The 16,877-nt window shown below is 42.0% G+C and overlaps 1 protein-coding gene across 4 annotated transcripts in view; it reads right to left on the reverse strand.

The window, feature by feature from the left end:
• SNX6 (sorting nexin 6) overlaps positions 1 to 16,877 on the reverse strand; it is a 236,054-nt gene that overhangs the window by 96,718 nt on the left and 122,459 nt on the right. For all 4 annotated transcript variants that reach the window (XM_053697750.1, XM_053697753.1, XM_053697751.1 and 1 more), the window contains one exon: positions 12,708 to 12,831. In XM_053697750.1, the coding sequence (XP_053553725.1) occupies positions 12,708 to 12,831 (124 nt within the window). The remainder of the gene's footprint in view (positions 1 to 12,707; positions 12,832 to 16,877) is intronic.

Here is a 16,877-nt window from a genome sequence, read left to right on the forward strand (position 1 = left end):
ACCTCCGGGTGAAGTTCCCACTCCCCCGGATGAAAAGTCTGGCGACTTAAAAAATCTGCCTCCCAGTTCTCCACGCCTGGGATGTAGATCGCTGACAGGTGGCAAGAGTGAGACTCTGCCCAGCGAATTATCTTCGAGACTTCCAACATCGCTAGGGAACTCCTGGTTCCCCCTTGATGATTGATGTAAGCCACAGTCGTGATGTTGTCCGACTGAAATCTGATGAACCTCAGTGTTGCCAACTGAGGCCAAGCTAGAAGAGCATTGAATATTGCCCTTAATTCTAGAATGTTTATTGGGAGGAGTTTCTCCTCCTGAGTCCACGATCCCTGAGCCTTCAGGGAGTTCCAGACTGCTCCCCAGCCTAGTAGGCTGGCATCTGTTGTTACAATCGTCCAATCTGGTCTGCGAAAGGACATTCCTTTGGACAGATGAACCCGTGATAACCACCAGAGAAGAGAATCTCTGGTCTCCTGGTCCAGATTTAGCAAAGGGGACAGATCTGAGTAATCCCCGTTCCATTGACTTAGCATGCATAGTTGCAGCGGTCTGAGATGTAGGAGCGCAAATGGCACCATGTCCATTGCCGCGACCATTAAGCCAATCACTTCCATGCACTGAGCTACTGATGGGCTTGGAATGGAGTGAAGGACACGGCAAGCATTGAGAAATTTTGATAGCCTGGACTCCGTCAGGTAAATCTTCATCTCTACAGAATCTATAAGAGTCCCTAGAAAAGGGACCCTTGTGAGTGGTAACAGAGAACTCTTTTCCACGTTCACTTTCCACCCATGCGACCTCAGAAATGCTAGAACTATCTCTGTATGAGACTTTGCATTTTGAAAACTTGACGCTTGTATCAGAATGTCGTCTAGGTACGGAGCCACCGATATGCCTCGTGGTCTTAGTACCGCCAGAAGAGAGCCCAGAACCTTTGTAAAAATTCTCGGGGCCGTAGCCAACCCGAAGGGAAGCGCTACAAACTGGTAATGCCTGTCTAGAAAGGCAAACCTTAGGTACCGATAATGATCTTTGTGAATCGGTATGTGAAGGTAGGCATCCTTTAAATCCACTGTGGTCATATATTGACCCTCTTGGATCATGGGTAGGATGGACCGAATGGTTTCCATCTTGAACGATGGAACCCTTAGGAATCTGTTTAAGATTTTTAAATCTAAGATTGGTCTGAAGGTTCCCTCTTTCTTGGGAACCACAAACAGATTTGAATAAAACCCTTGCCCCTGTTCCGTCCGCGGAACTGGGTGGATCACTCCCATCACTAAGAGGTCTTCTACACATTGTAGAAATGCCTCTTTCTTTACTAGGTTTGTTGATAACCTTGACAGATGAAACCTCCCTTGTGGAGGAGAAGTCTTGAAATCCAGAAGGTATCCCTGAGATATAATCTCCAGCGTCCAGGGATCCTGTACATCTCTTGCCCAAGCCTGGGCGAAGAGAGAGAGTCTGCCCCCCACTAGATCCGTCTCCGGAAAGGGGGCCCTGACTTCATGCTGTCTTAGGGGCGGAAGTAGGCTTTCTGGCCTGCTTGCCCTTGTTCCATGACTGGTTGCCTTTCCAACCCTGTCTGTAACGAGCAGCAGTTCCTTCCTGTTTTGGAGCGGAGGAAGTTGATGCTGCTCCTGCCTTGAAATTACGAAAGGCACGAAAATTAGACTGTTTGGCCTTCGATTTGGCCCTGTCCTGAGGAAGGGTGTGGCCCTTACCTCCAGTAATGTCAGCAATAATTTCCTTCAAGCCGGGCCCGAATAAGGTCTGCCCTTTGAAAGGAATGTTAAGTAGTTTAGACTTGGAAGTTACATCTGCTGACCAGGATTTAAGCCAAAGCGCTCTGCGCGCCTGTATGGCGAATCCGGAATTTTTAGCCGTAAGTTTGGTTAAATGCACTACGGCATCCGAAACAAACGCATTAGCCAGCTTAAGGGTTCTAATCTTGCTCAGAGACTCATCCAATGGTGCTGTGCGAATCGCCTCTTCCAGAGACTCAAACCAGAATGCCGCTGCAGCAGTGACAGGCGCAATGCATGCAAGAGGCTGTAATATAAAACCTTGTTGAATAAACATTTTCTTAAGATAACCCTCTAATTTTTTATCCATTGGATCTGAGAAAGCACAGATATCCTCCACCGGGATAGTGGTACGCTTGGCTAAAGTAGAAACTGCTCCTTCCACCTTAGGGACAGTCTGCCATGTGTGGTGGCGTCTATAGGGAACATTTTTCTAAATATCGGAGGAGGGGAAAAAGGCACACCGGGTCTATCCCACTCCTTACTAATAATCTCTGTAAGCCTCTTTGGTATAGGAAAAACGTCAGTACACACCGGCACAACGTAGTATTTATCCAGCTTACATAATTTCTCTGGGATTGCCATAGTGTCACAATCATTCAGAGCCGCTAACACCTCCCCTAGCAACACGCGGAGGTTCTCAAGCTTATATTTAAAATTTGAAATTTCTGAATCCGGTCTCCCCGAATCAGAACCGTCACCCACAGAATGAAGCTCTCCGTCCTCATGTTCTGCAAATTGTGACGCAGTATCAGACATGGCTCTCGTGTCATCGGCGCACTCTGTCCTTAACCCAGAACTGTCGCGCTTGCCTCTTAACTCTGGCATATTGTATAATACTTCTTTCATAACATTAGCCATATCATGTAAAGTGATTTGTAAGGGCCTTGATGTACTTGGCGCCTCAATCTCACGCACCTCCCGAGCGGGAGACGAAGGTACTGACACGTGAGGAGAGTTATACGGCATAACTGCCCCCTCGTTGTCTGGTGATAATTTTTTAAGCGGTACAGATTGATTTTTCAAAGTAACATCAATACAATTGGTACACATATTTCTATTGGGCTCCACAACGGCTTTTAAACATAATGAACAAGCAGATTCCTCTGTATCAGACATGTTTAAACAGACTAGCAAGCAAGCTTGGAAAATACTTTCAATAAGTTTGCAAGCAATATAAAAAACGCTGCATCGCTTTTAAAAAACACAGTTGAGTAACTAAAGAATAATTCAGTTATAGTCAACAATTCTTTAAATGTATTAATTAGCAGAGGATTGCACCCATTAGCAACCGGATGATTAACCCCTCAGTACCCAAAAAAAACCTATATCAAATTAATATTAAACGTTTATATCACAGTCTCACACACTGTCACAGGTCTGCTGTGACTGATTAACTCCCTCAAAAAACAAATTTTGAAGACCCCTGAGCTCTCTAGAGACGTCCTGGATCAAGGAGGAAGAAGCAGGAAGACTGTGCTAGAATTTTAACTGCGCAACAAGGCGCTAAAAAGAGGCCCCTCCCGCTCATTTACAACAGAGGGAGACCTGATATAACGGTTTCTATGCAGAAATATACGTTAGCCATGTGGAAAAAAATTCATGCCCAAAGGATTTATCACCAAAGTACCTCACAAAACGAATAACATGCCAGTAAACGTTTTGAAAATAAATTTCTTTAAATGTCATGCAAAGTTATTACTAAGCCTGCAACCAGTCGCTACCACTGCAGATAAGGCTTAAGCATTATTTCAGTATTAACAGTATTTTCACAGTCAAATTCTAGTCCCTAGAAAATAACTCTACTGTGCATACATTTATCAGCCTGATACCAGTCACTACTACTGCATTTAAGGCTGTACTTACATCATACGGGTAACAGCAGTATTTTCTTAGTCAATTCCATTCCCAGAAAATATTGTACTGCACATACCTCATTTGCGGTGGACCCCGCATGCTATTCCCATGTTCTTAAGTTACCCCACTCCTCAGAATGTCGAGAACAGCCAGTGGATCTTAGTTACGCCTGCTAAGATCATAGAAAACGCAGGCAGTTTCTTCTTCCAAATACTGCCTGAGATAGAAAAAACAGCACACTCCGGTGCCATTTAAAATAACAAACTTTTGATTGAAGAATAATTAAGTAAAAACTCCAACTCCTCCCGCGACCTCCTCCTTTGTTGAGGGTTGCAAGAGAATGACTGGATATGACATGTGAGGGGAGGAGCTATATAGCAGCTCTGCTTGGGTGATCCTCTTGCAACTTCCTGTTGGGGAGGAGAATATATCCCATAAGTAATGGATGACCCGTGGACTGAACACACTTAACAAGAGAAATAGGCCCCGCCCACCTATCTCAATGTTACTGGGGCCTACTCAAATATAACAAACCTAGTTTGAAAACCATGTGGGTTATAACAAACCCAAAATAAGCCAAATGACCCCTCAAGCAAACGTCCCATAAACATAAATGTTACTCCCAGAGCACACAAATGTTTGTACCAATTTTACATAAACAAACTGAGTGCCCAAATTTTTTTTTAGCCCTTTATGCAAGCTAGTAAAACCTCTTTCATACTAGGATTACTGCTTACCCTTCCCCTAATGGGGATACTGTCTGCCTTTCTGAGTTAACAAAGTCTCTACAGAAAAATGACTGAACATACCTCATTGCTGTATAGCAAGAACCGTTCCTCACACTGAAGTTTTCCTGTACTCCTCAGCTCATGTGGGAACAGCAGTGGACCTTAGCTACAAATGCTAAGATCGTCATCCTCCAGGCAGAAATCTTCATCTATGTACTGCCTGAGAGCAAATAGTACAACACCGATACCATTTAAAAAACAGAATTTATGTTTACCTGATAAATTACTTTCTCCAACGGTGTGTCCGGTCCACGGCGTCATCCTTACTTGTGGGATATTCTCTTCCCCAACAGGAAATGGCAAAGAGCCCAGCAAAGCTGGTCACATGATCCCTCCTAGGCTCCGCCTTCCCCAGTCATTCGACCGACGTAAAGGAGGAATATTTGCATAGGAGAAATCATATGATACCGTGGTGACTGTAGTTAAAGAAAATAAATCATCAGACCTGATTAAAAAACCAGGGCGGGCCGTGGACCGGACACACCGTTGGAGAAAGTAATTTATCAGGTAAACATAAATTCTGTTTTCTCCAACATAGGTGTGTCCGGTCCACGGCGTCATCCTTACTTGTGGGAACCAATACCAAAGCTTTAGGACACGGATGACGGGAGGGAGCAAATCAGGTCACCTAGATGGAAGGCACAACGGTTTGCAAAACCTTTCTCCCAAAAATAGCCTCAGAAGAAGCAAAAGTATCAAATTTGTAAAATTTGGTAAAAGTGTGCAGTGAAGACCAAGTCGCTGCCTTACATATCTGATTAACAGAAGCCTCGTTCTTAAAGGCCCATGTGGAAGCCACGGCCCTAGTGGAATGAGCTGTGATTCTTTCAGGAGGCTGCCGTCCGGCAGTCTCATAAGCCAATCTGATGATGCTTTTAAGCCAAAAAGATAGAGAGGTAGAAGTTGCTTTTTGACCTCTCCTTTTACCAGAATAAACAACAAACAAGGAAGATGTTTGTCTGAAATCCTTTGTAGCATCTAAATAGAATTTTAGAGCACGAACTACATCCAAATTGTGCAACAAACGTTCCTTCTTTGAAACTGGATTCGGACACAAAGAAGGCACGACCATCTCCTGGTTAATGTTTTTGTTAGAAACAACTTTCGGAAGAAAACCAGGTTTAGGACGCAAAACCACCTTATCTGCATGGAACACCAGATAAGGAGGAGAACACTGCAGAGCAGATAACTCTGAAACTCTTCTAGCAGAAGAAATTGCAACCAAAAACAAAACTTTCCAAGATAATAACTTAATATCAACGGAATGTAAGGGTTCAAATGGAACCCCCTGAAGAACTGAAATAACTAAATTGAGACTCCAAGGAGGAGTCAAAGGTTTGTAAACAGGCTTGATTCTAACCAGAGCCTGAACAAAAGCTTGAACATCTGGCACAGCTGCCAGCTTTTTGTGAAGTAACACAGACAAAGCAGAAATCTGTCCCTTCAAAGAACTTGCAGATAATCCTTTCTCCAAACCTTCTTGAAGAAAGGATAGAATCTTAGGAATTTTTATCTTGTCCCAAGGGAATCCTTTAGATTCACACCAACAGATATATCTTTTCCATATTTTATGGTAGATTTTTCTAGTTACAGGCTTTCTGGCCTGAACAAGAGTATCAATGACAGAATCTGAGAACCCTCGCTTTGATAAAATCAAGCGTTCAATCTCCAAGCAGTCAGTTGGAGTGAGACCAGATTCGGATGTTCGAACGGACCTTGAACAAGAAGGTCCCGTCTCAAAGGTAGCTTCCATGGTGGAACCGATGACATATTCACCAGGTCTGCATACCAAGTCCTGCGTGGCCACGCAGGAGCTATCAAGATCACCGATGCCCTCTCCTGATAGATCCTGGCTACCAGCCTGGGGATGAGAGGAAACGGTGGGAATACATACGCTAGTTTGAAGGTCCAAGGTGCTACTAGTGCATCTACTAGAGTCGCCTTGGGATCCCTGGATCTGGACCCGTAGCAAGGAACCTTGAAGTTCTGACGAGAGGCCATCAGATCCATGTCTGGAATGCCCCACAACTGAGTAATTTGGGCAAAGATTTCCGGATGGAGTTCCCACTCCCCCGGATGAAATGACTGACGACTCAGAAAATCCGCTTCCCAATTTTCCACTCCTGGAATGTGGATTGCAGACAAGTGGCAGGAGTGAGACTCCGCCCATTGAATAATTTTGGTCACTTCTTCCATCGCCAGGGAACTCCTTGTTCCCCCCTGATGGTTGATGTACGCAACAGTCGTCATGTTGTCCGATTGAAACCGTATGAATTTGGCCTTTGCAAGCTGAGGCCAAGCCTTGAGAGCATTGAATATCGCTCTTAGTTCCAGAATATTTATCGGGAGAAGAGATTCTTCCCGAGACCAAAGACCCTGAGCTTTCAGGAGTCCCCAGACCGCGCCCCAGCCCACCAGACTGGCGTCGGTCGTGACAATGACCCACTCTGGTCTGCGGAAGCTCATCCCCCGTGACAGGTTGTCCAGGGACAGCCACCAACGGAGTGAATCTCTGGTCCTCTGATCTACTTGTATCGTCGGAGACAAGTCTGTATAATCCCCATTCCACTGACTGAGCATGCACAGTTGTAATGGTCTCAGATGAATTCGCGCAAAAGGAACTATGTCCATTGCCGCGACCATCAAACCTATTACTTCCAGGCACTGCGCTATGGAAGGAAGAGGAACAGAATGAAGTACTTGACAAGAGTATAGAAGTTTTGATTTTCTGGCCTCTGTCAGAAAAATCCTCATTTCTAAGGAGTCTATTATTGTTCCCAAGAAGGGAACTTTTGTTGACGGAGACAGAGAACTTTTTTCTACGTTCACTTTCCACCCGTGAGATCTGAGAAAGGCCAGGACGATGTCCGTGTGAGCCTTTGCTTGTGGAAGGGACGACGCTTGAATCAGAATGTCGTCCAAGTAAGGTACTACTGCAATGCCCCTTGGTCTTAGCACCGCTAGAAGGGACCCCAGTACCTTTGTGAAAATTCTTGGAGCAGTGGCTAATCCGAACGGAAGTGCCACAAACTGGTAATGCTTGTCCAGAAAGGCGAACCTTAGGAACCGATGATGTTCCTTGTGGATAGGAATATGTAGATACGCATCCTTTAAATCCACCGTGGTCATGAATTGACCTTCCTGGATGGAAGGAAGAATTGTTCGAATGGTTTCCATTTTGAACGATGGAACCTTGAGAAACTTGTTTAGGATCTTGAGATCTAAGATTGGTCTAAATGTTCCCTCTTTTTTGGGAACTATGAACAGATTGGAGTAGAACCCCATCCCTTGTTCTCCTAATGGAACAGGATGAATCACTCCCATTTTTAACAGGTCTTCTACACAATGTAAGAATGCCTGTTTTTTTATGTGGTCTGAAGACAATTGAGACCTGTGGAACCTCCCCCTTGGGGGAAGCCCCTTGAATTCCAGAAGATAACCTTGGGAGACTATTTCCAGCGCCCAAGGATCCAGAACATCTCTTGCCCAAGCCAGAGCGAAGAGAGAGAGTCTGCCCCCCACCAGATCCGGTCCCGGATCGGGGGCCAACATCTCATGCTGTCTTGGTAGCAGTGGCAGGTTTCTTGGCCTGCTTACCTTTGTTCCAGCCTTGCATTGGCCTCCAGGCTGGCTTGGCTTGAGAAGTATTACCCTCTTGCTTAGAGGATGTAGCACTTGTGGCTGGTCCGTTTCTGCGAAAGGGACGAACATTTGGTTTATTTTTAGCCTTGAAAGACCTATCCTGAGGAAGGGCGTGGCCCTTACCCCCAGTGATATCAGAAATAATCTCTTTCAAGTCAGGGCCAAACAGCGTTTTCCCCTTGAAAGGAATGTTAAGCAATTTATTCTTGGAAGACGCATCCGCTGACCAAGATTTTAGCCAAAGCGCTCTGCGCGCCACAATAGCAAACCCAGAATTTTTCGCCGCTAATCTAGCCAATTGCAAAGTGGCGTCTAAGGTGAAAGAGTTAGCCAATTTGAGAGCATGAATTCTGTCCAAAATCTCCTCATAAGAAGAATCTTTATTGAGCGCCTTTTCTAGTTCATCGAACCAGAAACACGCTGCTGTAGTGACAGGAACAATGCATGAAATTGGTTGTAGAAGGTAACCTTGCTGAACAAACATCTTTTTAAGCAAACCCTCTAATTTTTTATCCATAGGATCTTTGAAAGCACAACTATCTTCTATGGGTATAGTGGTGTGTTTGTTTAGAGTAGAAACCGCCCCCTCGACCTTGGGGACTGTCTGCCATAAGTCCTTTCTGGGGTCGACCATAGGAAACAATTTCTTGAATATAGGGGGAGGGACGAAAGGTATGCCGGGCCTTTCCCATTCTTTGTTTACAATATCCGCCACCCGCTTGGGTATAGGAAAAGCTTCGGGGGGCCCCGGGACCTCTAGGAACTTGTCCATCTTACATAATTTCTCTGGAATGACCAAATTCTCACAATCATCCAGAGTAGATAACACCTCCTTAAGCAGAGCGCGGAGATGTTCCAATTTAAATTTGAATGTAATTACATCAGGTTCAGCTTGTTGAGAAATTTTCCCTGAATCTGAAATTTCTCCCTCAGACAAAACCTCCCTGGCCCCCTCAGACTGGTGTAGGGGCACTTCAGAACCAATATCATCAGCGTCCTCATGCTCTTCCGTATTTTCTAAAACAGAGCAGTCGCGCTTTCGCTGATAAGTGGGCATTTTGGCTAAAATGTTTTTGATAGAATTATCCATTACAGCCGTTAATTGTTGCATAGTAAGGAGTATTGGCGCACTAGATGTACTAGGGGCCTCCTGTGTGGGCAAGACTGGCGTAGACGAAGGAGGGGATGATGCAGTACCATGCTTACTCCCCTCACTTGAGGAATCATCTTGGGCATCATTTTCTCTAAATTTTGTGTCACATAAATCACATCTATTTAAATGAGAAGGAACCTTGGCTTCCCCACATACAGAACACAGTCTATCTGGTAGTTCAGACATGTTAAACAGGCATAAACTTGATAACAAAGTACAAAAAACGTTTTAAAATAAAACCGTTACTGTCACTTTAAATTTTAAACTGAACACACTTTATTACTGCAAATGTGAAAAAGTATGAAGGAATTGTTCAAAATTCACCAAAATTTCACCACAGTGTCTTAAAGCCTTAAAAGTATTGCACACCAAATTTGAAAGCTTTAACTCTTAAAATAACGGAACCGGAGCCGTTTTTATATTTAACCCCTATACAGTCCCTGGTATCTGCTTTGCTGAGACCCAACCAAGCCCAAAGGGGAATACGATACCAAATGACGCCTTCAGAAAGCCTTTTCTATGTATCAGAGCTCCTCACACATGCATCTGCATGTCATGCTTCCCAAAAACAAGTGCGCAATAGAGGCGCGAAAATGAGGCTCTGCCTATGATTAGGGAAAGCCCCTAGAGAATAAGGTGTCCAATACAGTGCCTGCCGGTTATTTTACATAATTCCCAAGAATAAAATAATTCCTCAAAGCTATGAAGTATTAAAAATGCTTATATATCAATCGTTTTAGCCCAGAAAATGTCTACCAGTCTTAACAGCCCTTGTGAAGCCCTTTATTCTTATGTAATAAAAATGGCTTACCGGATCCCATAGGGAAAATGACAGCTTCCAGCATTACATCGTCTTGTTAGAAATGTGTCATACCTCAAGCAGCAAAAGTCTGCTCACTGTTTCCCCCAACTGAAGTTAATTCCTCTCAACAGTCCTGTGTGGAAACAGCCATCGATTTTAGTAACGGTTGCTAAAATCATTTTCCTCTTACAAACAGAAATCTTCATCACTTTTCTGTTTCAGAGTAAATAGTACATACCAGCACTATTTTAAAATAACAAACTCTTGATTGAAGAATAAAAACTACATTTAAACACCAAAAAACTCTAAGCCATCTCCGTGGAGATGTTGCCTGTACAACGGCAAAGAGAATGACTGGGGAAGGCGGAGCCTAGGAGGGATCATGTGACCAGCTTTGCTGGGCTCTTTGCCATTTCCTGTTGGGGAAGAGAATATCCCACAAGTAAGGATGACGCCGTGGACCGGACACACCTATGTTGGAGAAATAAACTCTTGATTGAAGATGAAATAAAAACTAACAGTTTAACACCTCTTCTTTACTCTTCCTGCTTAGAGCCAGCAAAGAGAATGACTGGGGGGTGGAGTTAAGATGGGAGCTATATAGACAGCTCTGCGGTGGTGCTCTCTTTGCTACTTCCTGTCAAGAAGGACAATATCCCACAAGTTAGGATGAATCCGTGGACTCGGTACATCATGCAAAATAAATATTTTTTGAAGTGGGTGGCCAGAGTGCGGGGTATAAGAATTTTAGTGCTACATTACATAGAAACATAGATATTGACGGCAGATAAGAGCCATAGGCCCAGCAAGTCTGCCCGACCTTACCTAACAGTATAAACTTATCTAGTTCGTAGGATAGCCCTATGCTTGTCCCATGCATTTTTAAAGTCCCCCACAGTGTTTGTTGCTACTACCTCTTGAGGAAGTTTATTCCATAAATCAATCACTCTTTCTGTAAAGAAGTGCTTCCTCAAATTACTCCTGAATCTACTACCCTTTAGCTTGAGCTCATGACCCCTTGTTCTTGAATTTTCCATTTTATGTAAAATACCCACAGCCTCAGTTTTACTAAACCCTTTAATGTACTTGAAAGTTGCTATCATATCACCTATTTCCCTTCTCTCCTCTAAGCTATACATATTTAGGTCATTGAGCCTGTCCTGGTAAGTTTTATTTTTTAGACCATGTACCATTTTGGTACATGGTCTAAAAAATAAAACTTACAACTGATGAATTAAACTACATCTAAAATATCGCTAACATTTTGGATCTGTTTATACAAAGGGGAAAGTTTACCATCACTTTAATTTAAATGTCATTGATAAGTGCGGCTGTTCTATATGGCAAAAGGATGATAAACATTTAAATAAAACATACTGGGGCGAGCATTCAATTTGGATAATAAAACAAATCAACAATTGCCTAAAAGAAGAGTTATTTGTTTAGCCTCTTGGGATTGGGTTGGACATGAGACATGATCAAAATTTGGATGCTGCATTGAAGGGACACTATTAATCTCACGAGTGTAGAAGCAACTTAAAGACATTTCTAGCGTACAAATAATATTCTCAGTTTTTTTAAGAGCACTATTTTTTAAATACGTTTCCTTTTTCTTTGTTTCTTTTGGTTTTTCCAGCCCCTTTCACTGGGTGTCCCAGCCTAATCTCATCAACAGTGTTAAACTGGGAGCTTCCAAGTAAGTTTTTAAAGTGTTTATACCCTATATATATCTGTGCAATTTATTCTTTATAGTAGTATCCATTACATGCAGTTATATGAAAATTGGTGTATCGTTTCTGGCCACAAACTCCGCACACTATGTCATGATCCGAGCTGCATCTGGGCACTATGCTGAATAGTACTGACAGTCTTCTGAATCCAACTAGTGAGTCTTTTGTGATTGGACGCTATATGCAGCTCCGATCGGACGCAGCCATTTCAAAGTGGCCAGAAATTATAACTTTTTTTTTACTGTTCCTGCCGCATGATATTAAAGGGGATGCAGAAGGCTATTTGCAGCTTAATCTAATATAAGACTTTAATATGACTAGACTGTCCCTTAAAGCTATTTATGTGTCAATCACATATTGTTCTATACTTTCCAGCTCTAAATGCTTTCTCCTGGAAACACAAAAAGCAATGGACACTGGTATGATGTCAGTAAATGTTTTCTTGGCAATGTTTTCTAAAACAAGAATGACATTGATCAGTAGGTAAGAAAGGATTCATGTGAATCTTGTACAGCAAAATCTAAATCCATCGTAAGCAATCAGTTTTATAAAACAGAAATAAAGCAACTATTTGTAGTGACAATACACTAACATCACCAGGCATGTATCAAAATCCCTTTAAGGTATAGAGAGGCCAAAATTAAAATGTGCATGAGAACCTTTCAATTTTAAATATCAGCATTTTTGCACTATACTTCTATTAGCAAAACATTTTCAGAAAAAGTTATTGTTTTTTATCGGCATACGCACATATCCTGTGAGGGCCTGTGCACCAGTCAGATTATAAAATAAAAACTGTGCTTCCACATTTTATTTTTTCGTCTTTATAATATTGGTGCATTAATTCTTCAAAATGTACACATTGTCTACATAGTTTACCATTTAAAATGTTATTTAAATATGAAATGATTTATTAAAGACTTTACTTACATCCTGATTGTACTCCAAAAAGACATGAAAATTTAAATCTTTCCTAAGAATAGGGTGAGCTGCCACACGGCACAGGAAGACTTCATGCATAGCTACAGTTTTTTTGAAGATGGCCAAATATTCCCTACAAACAAGGAAATTAACATTAGTGCATGTTAACAGAAAACAAGACTTCTCACAACAAGACAACTGTAGGCAAGAAGTATACATCAGGGCATACTGCAGTACACTGTCCATCAACATACAAGGAACAAAGTTACATTACAGTGATCTTATAGAACATGCAATTTTAACACTAGCAATGCTACAATTTTATGTGTTTAACACCTGCAAAAAAGGAAAAACATAATTTATGTAAGAACTTACCTGATAAATTCATTTCTTTCATATTAGCAAGAGTCCATGAGCTAGTGACGTATGGGATATACATTCCTACCAGGAGGGGCAAAGTTTCCCAAACCTCAAAATGCCTATAAATACACCCCTCACCACACCCACAAATCAGTTTAACGAATAGCCAAGAAGTGGGGTGATAAGAAAAAAGTGCGAAAGCATAAAAAATAAGGAATTGGAATAATTGTGCTTTATACAAAAAAATCATAACCACCACAAAAAAGGGTGGGCCTCATGGACTCTTGCTAATATGAAAGAAATGAATTTATCAGGTAAGTTCTTACATAAATTATGTTTTCTTTCATGTAATTAGCAAGAGTCCATGAGCTAGTGACGTATGGGATAATGACTACCCAAGATGTGGATCTTTCCACGCAAGAGTCAGTAGAGAGGGAGGGATAAAATAAAGACAGCCAATTCCTGCTGAAAATAATCCACACCCAAAATAAAGTTTAAATGAAAACATAAGCAGAAGATTCAAACTGAAAAAGCTGCCTGAAGTACTTTTCTACCAAAAACTGCTTCAGAAGAAGGAAACACATCAAAATGGTAGAATTTAGTAAAAGTATGCAAAGAAGACCAAGTTGCTGCTTTGCAAATCTGATCAACCGAAGCTTCATTCCTAAACGCCCAGGAAGTAGAAACTGACCTAGTAGAATGAGCTGTAATCCTCTGAGACGGAGTTTTACCCGACTCAACATAGGCATGATGAATTAAAGATTTCAACCAAGATGCCAAAGAAATGGCAGAAGCTTTCTGGCCTTTTCTAGAACCGGAAAAGATGACAAATAGACTAGAAGTCTTTCGGAAAGTCTTAGTAGCTTCAACATAATATTTCAAAGCTCTAACAACATCCAAAGAATGCAATGATTTCTCATTAGAATTTTTAGGATTAGGGCATAATGAAGGAACTACAATTTCTCTACTAATGTTGTTGGAATTCACAACCTTAGGTAAAAATTTAAAAGAAGTTCGCAACACCGCCTTATCCTGATGAAAAATCAGAAAAAGGAGACTCACAAGAAAGAGCAGACAATTCAGAGACTCTTCTGGCAGAAGAGATGGCCAAAAGGAACAAAACTTTCCAAGAAAGTAATTTAATGTCCAATGAATGCATAGGTTCAAACGGAGGAGCTTGAAGAGCCCCCAGAACCAAATTCAAACTCCAAGGAGGAGAAATTGACTTAATGACAGGTTTTATACGAACCAAGGCTTGTACAAAACAATGAATATCAGGAAGATTAGCAATCTTTCTGTGAAAAAGAACAGAAAGAGCAGGGATTTGACCTTTCAAGGAACTTGCGGACAAACCTTTATCTAAACCATCCTGAAGAAACTGTAAAATTCTCGGAATTCTAAAAGAATGCCAGGAAAAATGATGAGAAAGACACCAAGAAATATAAGTCTTCCAGACTCTATAATATATCTCTCTAGATACAGATTTACGAGCCTGTAACATAGTATTAATCACAGAGTCAGAGAAACCTCTTTGACCAAGAATCAAGCGTTCAATCTCCATACCTTTAAATTTAAGGATTTGAGATCCTAATGGAAAAAAGGACCTTGCGACAGAAGGTCTGGTCTTAACGGAAGAGTCCACGGTTGGCAAGAGGCCATCCGGACAAGATCCGCATACCAAAACCTGTGAGGCCATGCTGGAGCTACCAGCAGAACAAACGAGCATTCCTTCAGAATCTTGGAGATTACTCTTGGAAGAAGAACTAGAGGCGGAAAGATATAGGCAGGATGATACTCCCAAGGAAGTGATAATGCATCCACTGCCTCCGCCTGAGGATCCCGGGATCTGGACAGATACCTGGGAAGTTTCTTGTTTAGATGAGAAGCCATCAGATCTATTTCTGGAAGATCCAACATTTGAACAATCTGAAGAAATACCTCTGGGTGAAGAGACCATTCGCCCGGATGCAACGTTTGGCGACTGAGATAATCCGCTTCCCAATTGTCTATACCTGGAATATGAACCGCAGAGATTAGACAGGAGCTGGATTCCGCCCAAACCAGAATTCGAGATACTTCTTTCATAGCCAGAGGACTGCGAGTCCCTCCTTGATGATTGATGTATGCCACAGTTGTGACATTGTCTGTCTGAAAACAAATGAACGATTCTCTCTTCAGAAGAGGCCAAGACTGAAGAGCTCTGAAAATTGCACAGAGTTCCAAAATATTGATCGGTAATCTCACCTCCTGAGATTCCCAAACCCCTTGTGCTGTCAGAGACCCCCACACAGCTCCCCAACCTGTAAGACTTGCATCTGTTGAAATTACAGTCCAGGTCGGAAGAACAAAAGAAGCCCCCTGAACTAAACGATGGTGATCTGTCCACCACGTCAGAGAGTGTCGTACAATCGGTTTTAAAGATATTAATTGAGATATCTTTGTGTAATCCCTGCACCATTGGTTCAGCATACAGAGCTGAAGAGGTCGCATGTGAAAACGAGCAAAGGGGATCGCGTCCGATGCAGCAGTCATAAGACCTAGAATTTCCATGCATAAGGCTACCGAAGGGAATGATTGTGACTGAAGGTTTCGACAAGCTGAAATCAATTTTCTCTTGTCTGTCAAAGACAGAGTCATGGACACTGAATCTATCTGGAAACCCAAAAAGGTTACCCTTGTCTGAGGAATCAATGAACTTTTTAGTGAATTGATCCTCCAACCATGATTTTGAAGAAACAACAAAAGTCGATTCGTATGAAATTCTGCTAAATGTGAAGACTGAGCAAGTACCAAGATATCGTCCAAATAAGGAAATACCACAATACCCTGTTCTCTGATTACAGATAGAAGGGCACCGATAACCTTTGTAAAAATTCTTGGAGCTATTGCTAGGCCAAACGGCAGAGCCACAAACTGGTAATGCTTGTCTAGGAAAGAGAATCTCAGAAACTGATAGTGAGCTGGATGAATCGGAATATGCAGATATGCATCCTGTAAATCTATTGTAGACATATAATGCCCTTGCTGAACAAAAGGCAGGATAGTCCTTACAGTTACCATTTTGAATGTTGGTATCCTTACATAACGATTCAATATTTTTAGATCCAGAACTGGTCTGAAGGAATTCTCCTTCTTTGGTACAATGAAGAGATTCGAATAAAACCCCAGCCCCTGTTCCAGAACTGGAACTGGCATAATTACTCCAGCCAACTCTAGATCTGAAACACATTTCAGAAATGCTTGAGCTTTCGCTGGGTTTACTGGGACACGGGAAAGAAAAAATCTCTTTGCAGGAGGTCTTATCTTGAAACCAATTCTGTACCCTTCTGAAATAATGTTCTGAATCCAAAGATTGTGAACAGAATTAATCCAAATTTCTTTGAAAAAACGTAATCTGCCCCCTACCAGCTGAGCTGTAATGAGGGCCGCACCTTCATGTGGACTTAGAAGCTGGCTTTGCTTTTCTAGAAGGCTTGGATTTATTCCAGACTGGAGATGGTTTCCAAATTGAAACTGCTCCTGAGGATGAAGGATCAGGCTTTTGTTCTTTGTTGAAACGAAAGGAACGAAAACGATTATTAGCCCTGTTTTTACCCTTAGATTCTTTATCCTGTGGTAAAAAAGTTCCTTTCCCACCAGTAACAGTTGAGATAATAGAATCCAACTGAGAACCAAATAATTTATTACCCTGGAAAGAAAGGGAAAGTAGAGTCGATTTAGAAGACATATCAGCATTCCAAGTTTTAAGCCATAAAGCTCTTCTAGCTAAAATAGTTAGAGACATAAACCTGACATCAACTCTGATAATATCAAAAATGG

This window comes from Bombina bombina, chromosome 1, assembly GCF_027579735.1.
Source record: "Bombina bombina isolate aBomBom1 chromosome 1, aBomBom1.pri, whole genome shotgun sequence".
Lineage (NCBI taxonomy): Eukaryota > Metazoa > Chordata > Amphibia > Anura > Bombinatoridae > Bombina > Bombina bombina.